The sequence below is a fragment of the Dreissena polymorpha genome, chromosome 5 (assembly GCF_020536995.1).
Source record: "Dreissena polymorpha isolate Duluth1 chromosome 5, UMN_Dpol_1.0, whole genome shotgun sequence".
NCBI lineage: Eukaryota > Metazoa > Mollusca > Bivalvia > Myida > Dreissenidae > Dreissena > Dreissena polymorpha.
Genome location: NC_068359.1, coordinates 103,087,403 through 103,104,304, shown reverse-complemented (window position 1 = coordinate 103,104,304; position 16,902 = coordinate 103,087,403). Strand labels below are relative to the sequence as shown.

General features: G+C 36.6%; 1 protein-coding gene across 1 annotated transcript; it reads left to right on the top strand.

The window, feature by feature from the left end:
- Positions 1-1,414: 1,414 nt before the first annotated feature.
- LOC127832663 (ubiquitin-40S ribosomal protein S27a) lies at positions 1,415-16,390 on the top strand. The gene is made up of 5 exons (XM_052358276.1): positions 1,415-1,510; positions 10,997-11,054; positions 12,000-12,054; positions 15,517-15,734; positions 16,213-16,390. The coding sequence occupies exons 2-5, from the start codon at positions 11,007-11,009 to the stop codon at positions 16,360-16,362; spliced, it is 471 nt and encodes a 156-aa protein (XP_052214236.1). The 5' UTR covers positions 1,415-1,510; positions 10,997-11,006; the 3' UTR covers positions 16,363-16,390.
- Positions 16,391-16,902: the final 512 nt, after the last annotated feature.

The window sequence follows — 16,902 nt, the reverse complement described above, 5'->3', positions numbered from 1 at the left end:
GATGCGTTTTTTGCGTTGAGGCTAAACATAAATAGAATGCTTGTTTAAAACAGCAAAACAAAACGGTAGTTTTCTAATAAAATTGTACAGTAGTATATGATATATATAAGAAGCAAACTTGTGAGTCCACTGTTCAAAATTTCCCCATCAGTTATTTATTCAGTGGATAAAGTCTGTTTGCGTGTGTGAGGTACGGCTAAAGCCCACTCTCAGCTGTTTACGCCTTTAGTCGTAAGCTCTACATTTAAGATATTTTAAAGTTATTTTATAACGGTGTGAACATTCAGGCACTTTCATTTATATTCGTGAAGCGTGTGACTCATTGGTTTTCCAGACAGTTGGTCACTAATGGGATCTTTGTTCCCAAGAACATCTTAGACTTCAATGTCGCTTTCAAATCATGGATAAAATTCTCTGTAAACGAGTAAGTGGTACTGCAGACAGAGTTTATATGATAGCTGCAATGAATTATGGCCTTATGTTCAACAACATACTGATGAAATCTTTGACAGCTAAACAAGTCCGACATCTCACATTTGATGCTTCATATAAACTGTGCGTAGGGGCCAAACAGCCTTGCAAAAGTAATTGATGTGCCGTCTTTCAAAATGGTTGCGCCAACACCACGTGTGTCTGCATCGCATTCAAACGTTTCCTGTTTCAAAGTACGCGATAATTGTGATTTGAACTAATACGTATTTTTTTTATTGAACGCGTAAACTTGAGACTGACGAATTATACTTTATACTGAAATATCATTCAAGTACGGTGAAAACTGTGGCAGGAAATTCACAGCGCCAATAACTGTTTCCAGCTTGCCTGTGATATTGTGTAATGCAGCGAATTGACGGCTTGACCGTTTCACTGTCAACTTTAAGACAATAAGGCATTAAAATTAATAATTTGTATATAATCCTCCCCAACTTATGGTACATTTGTATATAGATTACATCACTATGTGGGATAAAAAGGGCTAGGCAAACCAGTCCAATATGATAAAATGATTTTTAACGCTCATAATTAATAGATTATTCAGTTATTATACATAGCTAGTTGTATACGTTCTTATACGCCATTATTATTTACGTATTCAGAATATCAATAACATGCTCTTTGCGGCCCTTTTAAATGATATAGTCGCTTTTGCACTTTTTTCTGTCTATAAGCTAACTCTGGATTGGCCCAGAGTTTGAGAAAAAAGCACGAACTAGTATTTAGGTAGATCTACAGCCAAAGCTGACACATTACACATAAAATCCTATTAAAATCACAAATCTTATCGACCATTATTTTTTGAACGCCACTATAATGAGTGAATAAAAAGGAACAGCGTTTGTTTACCTGCATATTACTTTTTTGCAAAGTGTAAGAGATCCTGCTAACATAGATGTGAGCTTTCTGTCGTCACTGTGTAGTGACTTTTAACCACAACAGTTGGGCACAGTTTTACAAAACCAACGCATGCGCCTAGTAATTTCCTTTTTCTCGTGCGACTCCGCCATAGCGAGTGGTATGGCATGTTATCACACAATTTCCTTCTTTTTTATATCGAGACAATGCGATTATAACAAACTCTTATTATCATATATAGTTATTGATCAATTTTTATTACAATAAAGTTGTCGTCAAAGTTAATTTTGTCATAATAAAGGCTGTATTGATGGAATGTTTCGAACACGTGTTGTCACTGTTCACACACTGACACAGGTCTTGGTAAAAATTGGACAAGTGTCCAAAATGGAAACAGTACAATAATTTTTGAGGAAAAAAAACACGCTGAGCACAATGTGACACTTTTTCCATACATGTCACACCTATAGTTTTTAGGAATGAGACATTTTTTTCTGTCCTAAATTTGAAGGTTTTGAGGCTATTCCTAAAGTTTTTTTCGCGTAAACTCGCTGCCTGGAATCCAGGTGGAACTTTTTTCTTATACATACACCGCATAAATGTTTTCTGGCAGAAATACAAAAGAATGTAAACATGTCCATGTCATTTTTGTCCAATTTATAACAACTTCAGTGATCTGCTGTGCTTGCAGAATACTTATATGCTATATCTATATGCTTGTTTAGTCGTGTGTAATTTTCATTAAGTTGTTACATCTCAAATATTTTACAAACACATGACAATAAATCATTATAAACATTAGAAACCTTTGGTCTTTATATTTGATGCTTTTTTCAAATGTTTATCGTCTGTAATAATACCGGTAATTATTGTGTTTATAGTGTCAAACCGCTATCGTGAAAATATATTCTTGTTGAGCCTTGGATTCTGATTGGCTTTTCCAATTTTGAGATTTGCATACTTTAAGTAGCCATAAAACCAACCTTGCAGGTGGTGTTAATTTCTTGTGAATAAATGTCAACAGCAGCATATTCTTGTTGAGCCTTGGATTCTGATTGGCTTTTCCAATTTTAAGATTTGCATACTTTAAGTAGCCATAAAACCAACCTTGCAGGTGGTGTTAATTTCTTGTGAATAAATGTCAACAGCAGCCTCGACACACAGTTTCCTGGTAACCCGAGACCCTCAAATTTTGGTGAGGGACACCAGTTTTTCCCAGGATTTTGCTCTAGTTTTAATAGGCAGGGTTCCCTGTGGACACCAATCTGTAGAAGTTAGTGTCAAGCCCTGATTACAGATAATGTAGTAAGGAAAATACTCTAACGATTTTGTATCACTTAGGAACACTATATGAACAATGCATAAGAGAAAACATATTTGATTACAACGTATTGAACTGTGATGAATTTCAATATTGACCTGTTTTTTATCAGCACAACAATGTTGCCTGTGTCAAAACTTGTTTCCGTAACAACTGCATAATGTGCAAACGTTCACAGGTTTTTTTTCTGCCTATTTTGGGAAAAAGGGTCTTCCAAAATTGGCCAGTTTGGGAATTTTTGCTTCGATGAAATGGCTCATTCGGGAAAAAATAATGAATTTATCATGCATAAATAATTCAGTGTTTTAACAAATAAATTTGTTTTTATTATGTCCCCCTTCGAAGAAAAGGGGGTATATAATAACCGTATATTGTTTTGCACACGTCGGTCGGTCCGTCTGTCGGTCCATCCACCAAATGGTTTCCGGATGATAACTCAAGAACACTTGGGCCTAGGATCATGAAACTTCATAGGTACATTGATCATGACTCGCAGATGACCCCTATTGATTTTGAGGTCACTAGGTCAAGGTCACGGTGACCCTAAATAGTAAAATGGTTTTAGGATGATAACTCAAGAACGCATACCCGGCCAACAGGGCGAACTCTGAACAATATAATTGAAGCAACTTGTCTGTTATCCTAAATCTATAATTATCAGTCCAATGAAACATCATCCTTTGAGTTAAATAAAGTGGATCAGTAAAAATATTATCAGAATTTGAGATTTTTTGTATATTTTGTATATTAAAGGCTCTATAAAGGTGAAGATCCGTAATTATTTACCGATTTTTAAATATTTTTTTCATATTTTATTTATAAAGGTTATCAAAAATCAATATTTATATGCTATTGGACACTACAATAAAAAAATGAGCTATACAACTTGTTTTGAGCTCAAAATAAAGTGTCCTCCAAGTCAATTGTGTTAACAAACAATCAGTTTATTAACATCGCTGTTTACTCGGGAAAGAGATAGTGAAAGTGACTCGGGTCACCAAAAATATAACGATGATTTTTAACGTTTTCCGATATCACCCACAAAGTAGGTCTCTTCTAAATGGTTAAAACGTTTGTAGTGATCTAATAAGTTACTTTCTGCTGGTTAAAAGTTGTTTAAAATAGAATTACAATTTAATTTTCTTTCGGCTATCTTAAGCATATGTCACTCTGAGGCTACACATCACGTTAGTTGCAAAAATGTAAACATTTCTTCCAATTATGAAACGGGTTTATCTTCCATAATTCTTGACAACGTTGTACCTAAGCTGTTTTATTAGCAGTTTTTATGCAAGAGTAACTAAAATCTGGTAAAAATCAGACCAGTTGATATGCATAATAATTGGATTTGTCACCTTTATAGAGCCTTTAAATATTGTGTTAATGTTTATTTTTGTTGATTTATATAAATATAAGCAAGACAGGGGAGGTAATACACTATTATATCTTATATACAGGGGAAACAAATGCAATTAGTTTAAATTTCATGTTTAATGAATAAAGGATATTTGTTCATATCAGTGTGAGATCATTTGTTATTTTTTATGATCACAATTTATTATTACTTTGACAAAACAACACTTACCTGAATACCACAATGGATTCCACCCAAACAATACCCCACGCCCCTACCAGAATCCCTTCTCCCCCCCCCCCCCCCCCCCCCAACCTCACCCCCACCCCCCCCACCCAATTTTTTTTTAAACATCTAATAAATTACCACACCCCGCATTATACCCCCCTTTTCACCCCCTACCCGCCCCTCCAATTTTTTTTTAACATCTAATAAATTACCACACCCCAAATTATACCCCCTCTCACTCCCCCTACCCCCCCCCCATTTTTTTTAAAACATCTAATAAATTACCACACCCCACATTATACCTCCCTCTCACTCCCACCCCACCCCCATTTTTTTTAAACATCTTATCAATTACCACACCCAACATTATACCCCCCCTCTCACCTCCCAACCCACTCCCCCCCCCCCCCCCCCAATCAGGGTTGGCACCAATCGACCGCCCCCGGTTTTAACCGGCGGTTTTTACCGGTTAAAACCGCCCCGGTCAATACTCCCGAAGTGGTCATTACTGGTCAATACTGGTCGATTGAACTTTACCCCCAATTTTAATTTATATTCCATGCCTAATTAAACAATATTGATAATATAAATTAAACAGACATGTTGCCAATAATGTCTTAAGCTATTAATACCCACTATTTTATACCTGTTCATGCAATTTTTAGGCCAATCTCTCAAAATTTTGCAAATAAGTCAAAGTTGGTCAATTTGATTTTTCTGGTTGATTGATTTTTTTTTCATTTTTAATGAATTATGATGCTCATATAATTCTGTGCTTGATTCAACAAGAACCTGTCAATTACTGTGTATGAGTTGTTCCTCATACCCCACTGTCCCCACAGTCTTCTAACGGTCTTCTCACCTATACAGGTTGGGGCAGCCAAAACTGATAATAGGGCCTTAAATGGCACCTTTTTGACACAATCCTTACTTGTCATGTATTTTTGCATTGATTTCTTTAAATACTTTTTAAACAAAATAGTGAAAAAAACTTTAATTTTTATTGATATAAGAATAAAAAACATAATAAGAAATAATTATTAAAAGAAAAAAATAATTGAAAAGAAAAGTAGACCCACAATTGGAAAACATTATTTGTTGGCAAAATCAAGAACTTTGATTGTTTATTCATTTGAATACCAATTGAACTTTTAATATGAAAGGGAAAAACACCTCTTAATACAGAAAGGAAACAAGTTAGAAGTAACTATTAAATTAATAGCAAGTACAATGTAATCTTCTTGTGTGAGTGATATGAAATAGCCTAAGGGCAGATTTGCTTAATTGTCGATATCAGAGACATAACACTGCATGCAATTTATTACCAACTAAGAGGCTAGATTTATAACCCTAGAATACACAAGAGTTCTGTTTGTCCATCTGCTTATCAAATAGATATATCAATAGATAAGTGAAATGCTATGGTACCTACAATAGTAATAATACTTTAGTAACAGATGTGATACACTGAGATAAAGATATTGCCTTAGTCCTCATGTATTTGAGGCTGTTTCCATAAATAATAAAGAAGTAACTTTTTACAGCTTTAAAGATTTTTTTACAATAAATAACTCAGAAAAAAGTTTATCAATTACAGAATAATTATTGATTTAATATAAAATGGCTCCTTTGTAATGTTTAAATGCTAAAATTTTCAATCGACCAGTATTGACCAGTAAAGACCAGTAATGACCAGTATTGACCGGTTTTAACCGGGTATTGACCGCCGGCCCGGTCAATACTCAATTGACCGGTCAATATGCCAACCCTGCCCCCAATTGTTTTTTTAAACATCTAATAAATTACCACACACCACATTATACCCCCCTCTCACTACCCCTCCACCCCCAATTTTTTTAAAACATTCTAATAAATTACCACACCCCCACATTATACCCCCTCTCACCCCCACCCCCCTACCCCCACCCACCCCCCATTTTGTTTAAACATCTTATAAATAACCCCACCCAGATTATACCCCCCTCTCACCCCCCCCCTACCCCCCTCCCCCGCCAATTTTTTTTAACATTAATAAATTATCACACCCCACATTATACCCCCTCTCACCCCCGCCCCCCCCCCCCCCAATTTTTTTTCAGACATCTAATAAATTACCACACCCCACATTATACCCCCCTCTCAGCCCCTACCCCCATCCCCCCTAAATTATTTTTATTTTTTTAATTTAACATCTAATAAATTACCCCACCCCACATTATACCCCCCCCCCTCTCACCCCCCCTACCCCCCCCCCCCCCATTTTTTTAAACATCTAATTAATTACCACACCCCACATTATACCCCCCTCTCACTCCCCCGGCCCCCCCCCTTTTTTAACATCTAATAAATTACCACACCCCACATTATACCCTCCTCTGACTACCCCCCCACCCCTCCATTTTTTTTTAAAACATCTAATAAATTATCACACCCCACATTATACCCCCTCTCACCCCCTACCCCCCCCCCCCACTTCCCCCCCCCCAAAAAAATATATTTTATTTAAACATCTTATAAATTACCACAACCAACATTAGACCCCCCCCCCTCACGCCCCACCACCCTACCCCTCCCCCCCACCCCCCAATTTTTTTTAGCTCACCTGAGCGATAGCTCGGGGTGAGCTATTGTGATCACTCAGCGTCCGGCGTCCGTCCGTCCGTAAACAATTTGTAAACATCTTCTTCTACTAAACCATTGAGCCAATTTCAACTAAATTTCATGTGGAGCATCCCTAGGTCATGGGACAAAAGAATTGTTAAAAAAAATTTGATCACATAACCAAGATGGCCGCCATGACCATATATGGTAAAAACCTTAAAAAATCTTCTTGTCAGAAACCGCTCATCAGATTTTCAAAAAATTCACAGGGATTACCTTTGAAGGCTCCCCTGAAAAAGATGTTCAAAGAAATTTGATTCGTCAAAAAACATGGCCGCAGGAGCTCGTTGAACTTTGCATGTTTATTCGTTTTTGCCTATTTTGTGAAAACTTTCAAAAATCTTCCACATTTTTTGTCCGATCCTTTCCAAATTGGCACAGTGTCTTTATATCAATGAGGACACGAACCCTACAAAAAATGAGCATTATTGGTCCATAAAGTACAGAATTACCTCCCCTTGAATTGAGAAAATGGTGTTTATGCAATAAAGTCCAAATTTTTCATCCAATTCTTTCCAAACTTGTTTATATATCAGATTAAAGAGAATAAAAAAGAGAATTTATTATGGTTTTTCTTTCATGAAAATCCATAAAGGATAAGTGTTATTAATCGTTGCTTAATTAATGAACAATGCGAATTATCGGTATTGATTTTTTTCCTGACATGCCGTCCCAGATATTAACCGCTTTCAGCTGTAGACTGTGCATCAATACATTGCCGTGTTATTGACCTGAAAAATTCATACGCAGTCGGCATTAACACCGGTCATCGAGACAAATTACTGATGTGAAAACAAATCGTACATCGTAGTGGATTAAATAAACAATTACATCTGATTAAAGATTAAAGATTGCTGCCGATTTAAATCAATTTGAGTACTTTTTGCGTATATTTGATGCTGAATGGGAAGCTGTGTTTAGACTTAAGTTGAGAAAAATGGCAACGAGATACTTGCCTGTTGGTAGCTAAAGAAACTTCAGCATGCAGTTTATAATGGGTGGCCATTCCCAGCTGTAGTCTACGGGCGGGTAGTGAACTGGGTGAGAAAAGTGGAAGCTTGTGGAAAAGCGGTTTTAGAAGTTTGTAAGAAAACCCTGAATTATCAGTCTTGTGGGAAGAAGGCATTGCGTCTCCACGCAGAGGGCCCTTATCACATAAAGAATATAAGAACCATCAAGACCAACCAGGTAGGGTTTTTATTTTTTTAAACTAACACCCCGAATTTGGTCGTATTTTCTGTTGCTAAAGTTTACTGTTTAGGTTGTTTTGCATCAAAAATCGGCAAGATAGATCTAGCAAATTTGCCAGTTTTTTTTTTATTAATAACGTATGATTCATTGATTGTGAGCTTTTAAAACATTTTGACCTTTGAATAAAGCATAAATCAGGAAAAGAATTTTAACAGTAATTGAAAATACGATCAAATACTCCATTTTTGCTGACTGGGACAGGTCTTTTTTAGTTAAATAAAATGTTTTATTGTCCCCAACATATGAGCCCAGCAGCAAGAAATGTTTTTTTTTTACTTTTTGTAAAACAAATATGGGCAACTTACCGTAATCCAAATTCGCCGACACCTTAATTCGAGGATGTTCTATTTTAATCGATTAAATGGATGATTATTGTCTTGGAATCATTTCAAAGTAATACAGCCGAGTTTAAAATTATTATTTTGTGCTATTAAACATTCATTATTTCTTAAATTATTTGCTAAATATTGCTTCATGTAACCGTTACATCGTCAAATTTGGGTCACACCAGGATACAATTATTTAGCATTCAAGCAACGATTGGGATAAAAACTAGGGGAACCCATGCTGAAATTTTCAATTTTAACTGTTTAGCAGAAGCCACCATACCCAATTTTCTTAGGTGTATGTGGAGGCTTCTGGCAGCATGATTCTGTGAATATAAATGGTGACATTTGATTCTGCATTAATTAAACATGTATTATTGACTTTTTTAAAGTATGTGTGAAAAATATAATTTGTAACCACTGTTACAGGTTTTATCTGGTTCTTCAAAAGCAACACCTGCAGTCGAGTCCATGCCAGACAGAGGGTGCATGTGAATGAATTGCCTTTTGACTAAGTTTTGTGTGTTCCTTATCAAATACATGAAGATTTTTAAATATATGTGTATGTTGTTTTTTTAAGAAAATAGAATCACCAGCACAGGTACAGGCACCCTTTAAATGTGTCGAATCCAGGAGCTTCTGGGGGCCTCTGGACCCCTTGTTCCCTGGACCCACCGAGGGCCCTGCGGCCCCCTGGCCCCCAGCTTTAAGTTCAGGATTTTCAAAATATCCAACTTTGACCCCTGCAAATGCTTTGCTAAAACTTTGGCTACAGTTTCTAAAATTTGGCTACACAAAATTCCTTTTGGCTAAAATGTTGGCCACAGAAATTTTGGGGCAAAGGAGCCCTGTTTGGATTGTATTTGGGTCATCTGGGGTCAGCAACTAGGCACTAGGTTAAATAATAGAAAAACCTTGTGTAGACTATAGAGGTCACAGTTTTCATCAGATTTTATTGAAATATAGTCAGAATGTTTGTCTTGTTAAAATCTGAATTGGGATTGACTTTGGGTCATCTAGGGTCAAAAACTAGGTCAAATTAAAAAAACAAACTTTTGTAGACAGTAGAGGTCACAGTTTTCATTAAATCTTTATGAAATTTGGCCAGAATATTAATCTTGATGAAATCTGGATTGGGATTGTATTAGGGTCATCTGGGGTCAAAAACTAGGGCAAATCATAGAAAAACTTTGTGAAGACAATAGAGGTCATAGTTTTCATATGATCTTAATGAAATATGGTCAGAATGTTTATCTTGATAATATATGATTTTGGATCGTATATGGGTCATCTGGGGTCAAAAATTAGGTCACCGGGCAAATTCTAGTAAAACCTTGTGTAGATGAAAGAGGTCACAGTTTTCATCACGTCTTAATGAAATTTTGTCAGAATGTATTAATTAATCAAATTTGGCTTGGGATTGTATATGGGTCTCATAAAATTTAAGTTCATGAAGCAAGGTTAGTCAGGTGAGCGATTCAGGGCCATCATGGCCCTCTTGTTTTTTTAACATCTAATAAATTACCACACACCACATTATACCCCCCTCTCACTCCCCCTACCCCCCCCCCCCCCCCAACCCACCGCCCCCCCCCCCCCCCACCATTTTTTTTAAACATCTAATAAATTACCACACCCCACATTATACCCCCCTCTCAACCCCCTACCCCCCCCCCCCTTAAAAAAAAACATTTTGTTTTTAAACTTCCCCCCCCACCCACCCCAATTTTTTTTTTTAAACATCTTGTAAATTACCACACCCCACATTATACCCCCCTCTCACCCTCCACCCCCCCCCCCCAATTTTTTTAATTATCCCTCGCCAGAGGCGGAGGGATATTGTTTTGGCCTGTCCGTCCGTCCGGCTGTCCGTCCGGCACTTTTGTGTCCGGAGCCGTATCTTGGAAGTGCTTTGGCGGATTTCATTGAAACTTGGTATGAGTATACATATGCATAAGAGGATGATGCAAGCCAAATGGCATTGTACACCATTTGTTAAAAACAGAGTTATGGCCCTTTGTATCTTCAAAAAATGCTATTTTAGTGTCAAAAATAACACTTATGTGTCCAGAAGTATATAGGCGGGGGATATCAATTCAACGAATTTGCTTTTTTTTTTTTTAAAAACATCTAATAAATTACCACACCCCGCATTATACCCCCCTCTCACTCCCCCCTTGATCATGACTGGCAGATGACCCCTATTGATTTTCAGGTCCCTCGGTCAAAGGTCAAGGTCACAGTGACTCGAAATAGTACAATGGTTTCTGGATGATAACTTACATTAGGTCAAAGGTCAAGGTCACAGTGACAAAAACCGTATTAACACAATGGCTGCCACTACAACTGACAGCCCATATGGGGGGCATGCATGTTTTACTAACAGCCCTTGTCATAAATCAGTAATGACAGTCAAGGTGTTCAGTAGATTACTTAAAAATGTATAGAAAAGATGATAAGTACAGTATTGATTGTTTTCTATACATTGCATTATATGTCTTGCAGAGGCGGTAACATGCAGATCTTCGTGAAGACCCTCACGGGCAAGACAATTACCCTAGAGGCAAGTGAATTTCTACTTTGGAAGCACATTTTATTTGTTAAAGAAGTTATAAAGATTATAAAAACTGATTGAAGAAAGGTTTTATCAGGCATTTAAAGGGACTGTCAACCAGCTTGACGAAAAAAGAAAAGTTCTAAAATGCAGTATTTTTTTACAATTATTAGTTTATATTGATTAAAATAGCACGACTGGTATATTATATTACTTGAAAAAAGACCTTGGCTGGTGTTTTGTAGACTATTCGGTATAGTTTTACTGCTCTTGTAGATGATTGTTATATCATTGAAAGTTTCCACAAGAGATTAACAAAGATGAGGGTTTATTTTGCGTAATTGTTGTCTGGTATTGATTTTTTCACTACCAGTTTAGTTAATTTCAGGTATTTCCCCACTACCCCTAAGTTGAATTTTGTATTTGTGTACCAGTCTAGTACAGAATATTCCGTAGTACAGGTTTTATTGTCGGTTTTTGCGCGAGGGCAAGGGAGGTCACCGGTGTCATGGCTGAATTTTGTGACTGACAGAGTCTGTCATAACCAAAAAAAGAGATAACTTTACTGTTCAAGAACTGATGTTACCTGTTGACATGTTTATCTGTTTTAAAATATAGCTGGCCAATCTTTAAATATAATATTTTCAGGTCATTAATCATAAAAAAAAAGTTTAAACCATTATTGTGACTGTTTAAAATGCTCTAAAAGTGTTTTTCCCAATATGGCCATTTATTGCGCGTAAATATCCCAATTTGCAAGGCGAGGGCCTCTTCCCAATTTCCAGATAAAAAGCACTGACAGTTACTCCACGAAGTTTGGCATACAAATTAGAGTAAAAGGATTTCATATTGAGTTTCAATGAAAAATCTGTGTAAACCGTGCTAAAAAAAATCTGTTTTTCGCCATAGTACTGTGATTGTTTTGCCATGTAATATTTAATTTGCGCTTATCAGGTTGAGCCAAGTGATTCCATTGAAAATGTGAAGGCCAAAATCCAGGATAAGGAAGGTAAGCACACCTTTTTGCATTTATTTAAACCATAGCTCAGCAATGAAAATCTGAGGCGCTATTTATCTTGAATCATGAATGGGTAATTTATGCAAGAACATCAATAAATTAATTGCTGCTCAATGTTATTGAATGTTAATCATCTCACGAACAATACAATGGCTGAGTTAGGTATGAGCATCAACGATTTGGTGGTGAATATTATTGGAGTAGAGTTAGATTTTAACAAAATTGTTGAGGATTTCTTCCCCAAATGTCTAAACATCCTAGTTATTTTGCATTCCAATCTAAGGACTAATATTGCATGTTATTTTATAGTAAAGAAAGCATAATATGTGATCTTTTTCTAAATTGATTTCCTCCCTTTGAATGTCACGCTTGGGCCATCCTTAAAAATTCTATTGTTTGGCATAACCCGACCGACCCACTAAAATCGGCCCGACTGAATTTTTTTGGGGGTTTCTTTCCAGAATTTTTTTTTTGTGTTGCCGAAACTTCTTTCCGCTAAATTTGTCCTTTCCGCTTTTTATCCTTTCCGGTTATTTGTGTCATTTAATTGAATGCTCTTTCAAGGATATCTTAGAATAGCAATGAACAAAACGCATACCGGTATTTAATTGAGTCACCTATATATTTGACATATGCATATGCGATTAATTAGACTTTAAATACAATTAAACCGCTCCTGTTTTTCTCGTATCCCTTTAATTAAAATACGCTTCTGTCATTCAGGATAGTTTGGGAGTAAAAAACAAATTAATTAATTATCACCGTTCAATTTAATTCGGCAATCGGCAGAGATGTGTAATATTATCGCCATATAACTTATTATTTAATTATCACTCTTTAATTCAGATCGGTAAATATTCGGTAGAAAGATAAAAAGTGGTATGCTTAGAAATATTCATTGACGGGTATTGTCACGTTTTTGTTTCATTTGCTTATCTCTATATACGACTTTCTAACCGGTTGCTATTTTGGATGCAGACGGCGATATTAAATGTGCATTCAAATTATACAACATCTGCGCATGAATGACCCAATATTATCCGATAGCTCCACCCGTTCTCACGTTTCATTCGACAGCATCATGTCATGTGTAAGCAAGCTCAATGCTGATTGGCCAGCTACCATGTGCACTTCATTAACAATAAGATCAAGCAATGTCTTATCGGGTACAGACCGGGTTTCGTTAACTGTTCGAATTGCGAACACTTGCATTGAAACAAAGAGACAAATATAGAAAACCAGTCCGGATTAAAAAGGGCGGATGTTTTCAACGAAATTTTACTAGATTTTCGCATTTTCGCAATTTAGATTTTTCTTGAGCCAAATTCTCAATAGGTTAGCAAATGACTCAAAAGGGGAACAACAGCGCGAGGGTGTTATTATTGGAATAAATGCTCACTACTACAGGGCTCGCGCTGTCGTTCCCCATTTGCTAAAGTAAAGCGAATTTGGCTCAAGAAAATTATAATTTGCAAATATGCTTAAATCTCGTTAAATTTCATTGAAAACATCCGCCATTTTAATCCGGAGTTGTTTTTTTATACACAGTTGATATTGTCGTCTGCCTACAATATAACGGCTGATGGCAAAAGTCGTATAAAAGTAAGCAAATGAAAAGAAGCTCTTTATAGCAAAAATACTAAGACTTACGAATACATGTGCAGTGATACGGACGGCGCAGAAAAATCTTTACCAATTTCCTTTCATGAGGCAGAAGACTTTGAGCTTTATTTGATAATTACCTTTCAGTTTGGTATATGTCGGAGTTCAATGTTAGAAAAAAATTACAAAAAATAAATAAAATCCCTACCTACCGACCCACCCAAATTTACCTGGGTCGGGTTATGCCAAACAAACATTTTTATACGCCCGTCTATGACGGGACGTATTATGGTATACCCCGCGTCTGTCCGTCCGTCTGTCCGTCCGTCCGTCCGTCCGTCTGTTAATGTCGTACGCTACGTCAAATATCCTTTGACAGATTTTCTTCAAATTTTAACACAATCTTAATATTGATAAACCCTGATCCCCTTTCGTTTTTGACGGAATTCTGAATTGTCGTTCCAGAGTTATGGGACTTTGTTCGTCAAAATTTCGTGATTTCATTGAATGTCCTACTGTAGCTCAAATATCCTTCGATGGATTTTTTTCAAATTTCAACACAATCTTAATATTGATAAACCCTGATCCCCTTTCGTTTTTGACGGAATTCTGAATTGTCGTTCCAGAGTTATGGGACTTTGTTCGTCAAAATTTCGTGATTTCATTGAATGTCCTACTGTAGCTCAAATATCCTTCGATGGATTTTTTTCAAATTTCAACACAATCTTAATATTGATAAACCCTGATCCCCTTTCGTTTTTGACGGAATTCTGAATTGTCGTTCCAGAGTTATGGGACTTTGTTCGTCAAAATTTCGTGATTTCATTGAATGTCCTACTGTAGCTCAAATATCCTTCGATGCATTTTTTTCAAATTGATCCCCTTTCGTTTTTGACGGAATTCTGAATTGTCGTTCCAGAGTTATGGGACTTTGTTCGTCAAAATTTCGTGATTTCATTGAATGTCCTACTGTAGCTCAAATATCCTTCGATGGATTTTTTTCAAATTGATCCCCTTTCGTTTTTGACGGAATTCTGAATTGTCGTTCCAGAGTTATGGGACTTTGTTCGTCAAAATTTCGTGATTTCATTGAATGTCCTACTGTAGCTCAAATATCCTTCGATGGATTTTTTTCAAATTTCAACACAATCTTAATATTGATAAACCCTGATCCCCTTTCGTTTTTGACGGAATTCTGAATTGTCGTTCCAGAGTTATGGGACTTTGTTCGTCAAAAATTGAACAAGGTGAGCTTTTTTCTATTCCGATTGTACACTACCACTTACCCATCTACATTTCTCTTTTATTATTGGTCAAAATATCTATAACAGGTTTACTTCAACTCCATATCCTCTAAAGAAATGCATACATATACTCAAAAAAAGATATGGTATGAATGTCAAGGAGACGGCGCTCCATGCTCATGTACTTATAAAATAAACCATGTATTCAAATACAAATAAACTGAAGTAAAAAAATGATTCAAAGGGTTATTTATTACCTTACTACTTCATTGGCGAACGACGGGCGTATCATGCGCTCATGGCGCAGCTCCTCAGTTTAAGGATGGCCTTGTGTTGTTAGCAGTTATTGAATAACTTGTCATTACAATAAAAACAGATTTAGTAAACCATAGGACAGAGGTAAGTGCAGCAGTGAGCTCCCATATTTGTGCGCTATTTTAAAACAACAAATCTGTAATTTGGTGAACCATTGAACAGATGGCAGGATGGTAGTGCGCTTGCAAATATTGGGCAAGTATCTGTAAAAAAATCCATTTTTAAAAAAAAGAAAAGGAAATTAAATTCTATGTTTTGTACGCATAATCTATTTGCCCAATATTGCTTGCAGGGATTCCCCCTGACCAGCAGAGGCTGATCTTCGCTGGTAAGCAGCTGGAGGATGGCCGCACCCTCTCTGACTACAACATCCAGAAGGAGTCAACTCTCCACCTGGTCCTTCGACTTCGGGGTGGGGCCAAGAAACGCAAGAAGAAGAACTACACCACCCCAAAGAAGAACAAACATAAGAAGAAGAAGGTCAAGCTTGCAGTTCTCAAGTTTTATAAGGTAGGTTCCATTTGAAAGCTTTGTAAAATGTGTATTGTACAACAGATGAAACTGATATTTGCATCAAGTTAGACACTGGAGAGTAATGTTACGTTTCTTACTTATAATTTAATCTTATGAAAATGTTCGAGAAAGTCGTGCTAAATTTAATGTATGTTTCACTAATGTGAATGAAGGGTTGTATGAAGGCTTCAGAACTTTATTAGAAAACAAGGAATAGTAAAAAAGTAGAAATCTGTAAATTAAGATCAACTGAGCACTCCATGCTAATGGGAAGCATTATGGATACTGTGATGTCTTGTCAGTTGATGTGTGGGTAAAATTTATTTTAGCAACTGCTCAGCAGCTGTGCAGATTGTAATAAATTTCACATCAATTATTCTTGGAGACCCTCTTTCTTAGTTGTTCAGATAGTTAGGGTCTTCTGCATATTTAGATGACAAGAGCAAAAAATACATTGCTGTGTCCCTGTTGGCAGGTTGATGAGAATGGCAAGATCACGCGACTGAGACGTGAATGCCCCGCGGAGGACTGTGGTGCCGGCGTCTTCATGGCCTCACACTTTGACAGACAGTACTGCGGCAAATGTTGCCTTACCTATGTCTTTAATAAAGCTGAAGATAAATAGAATGTGAATAAAATTGGCTCTTAAGAGATTCTTGTGTTTGTTTGATTTTATTATAATATATGGAAATTGGTTCCGCTTTTAAGAACTGAACACAAAATGTAATGCACCAAAGGGAAGTTGCCGTATCTGCAGCGCAGTAATTTGAAGAGTTAACTCAAGCGTCAGTTATCATTGTTCAATATCATTTGTGGGTTAAAATTATTACAGTGCTAGATCATATGTAGGAGTTAAGGTAAAAAATATCAATGAGTCAGTAATCACTGTTGCATCATGTGCTGGAGTCAGATATGGGAGTCGGTTATAACGTTGCATTTTTAGCTCATCTATTTTTTGCAGAAAAAAAAAGCTATTGTCATCACCTTGGTGTCGGCGTCCGGTTAAGTTTTGCGTTTAGGTCCACTTTTCTCAGAAAGTATCAATGCTATTGCATTCAAACTTGGTACACTTACTTACTATCATAGGGGACTGGGCAGGCAGTTAGATAACTCTGGCGTGCATTTTGACAGAATTATGTGCCCTTTTTATACTTAGAAAATTGAA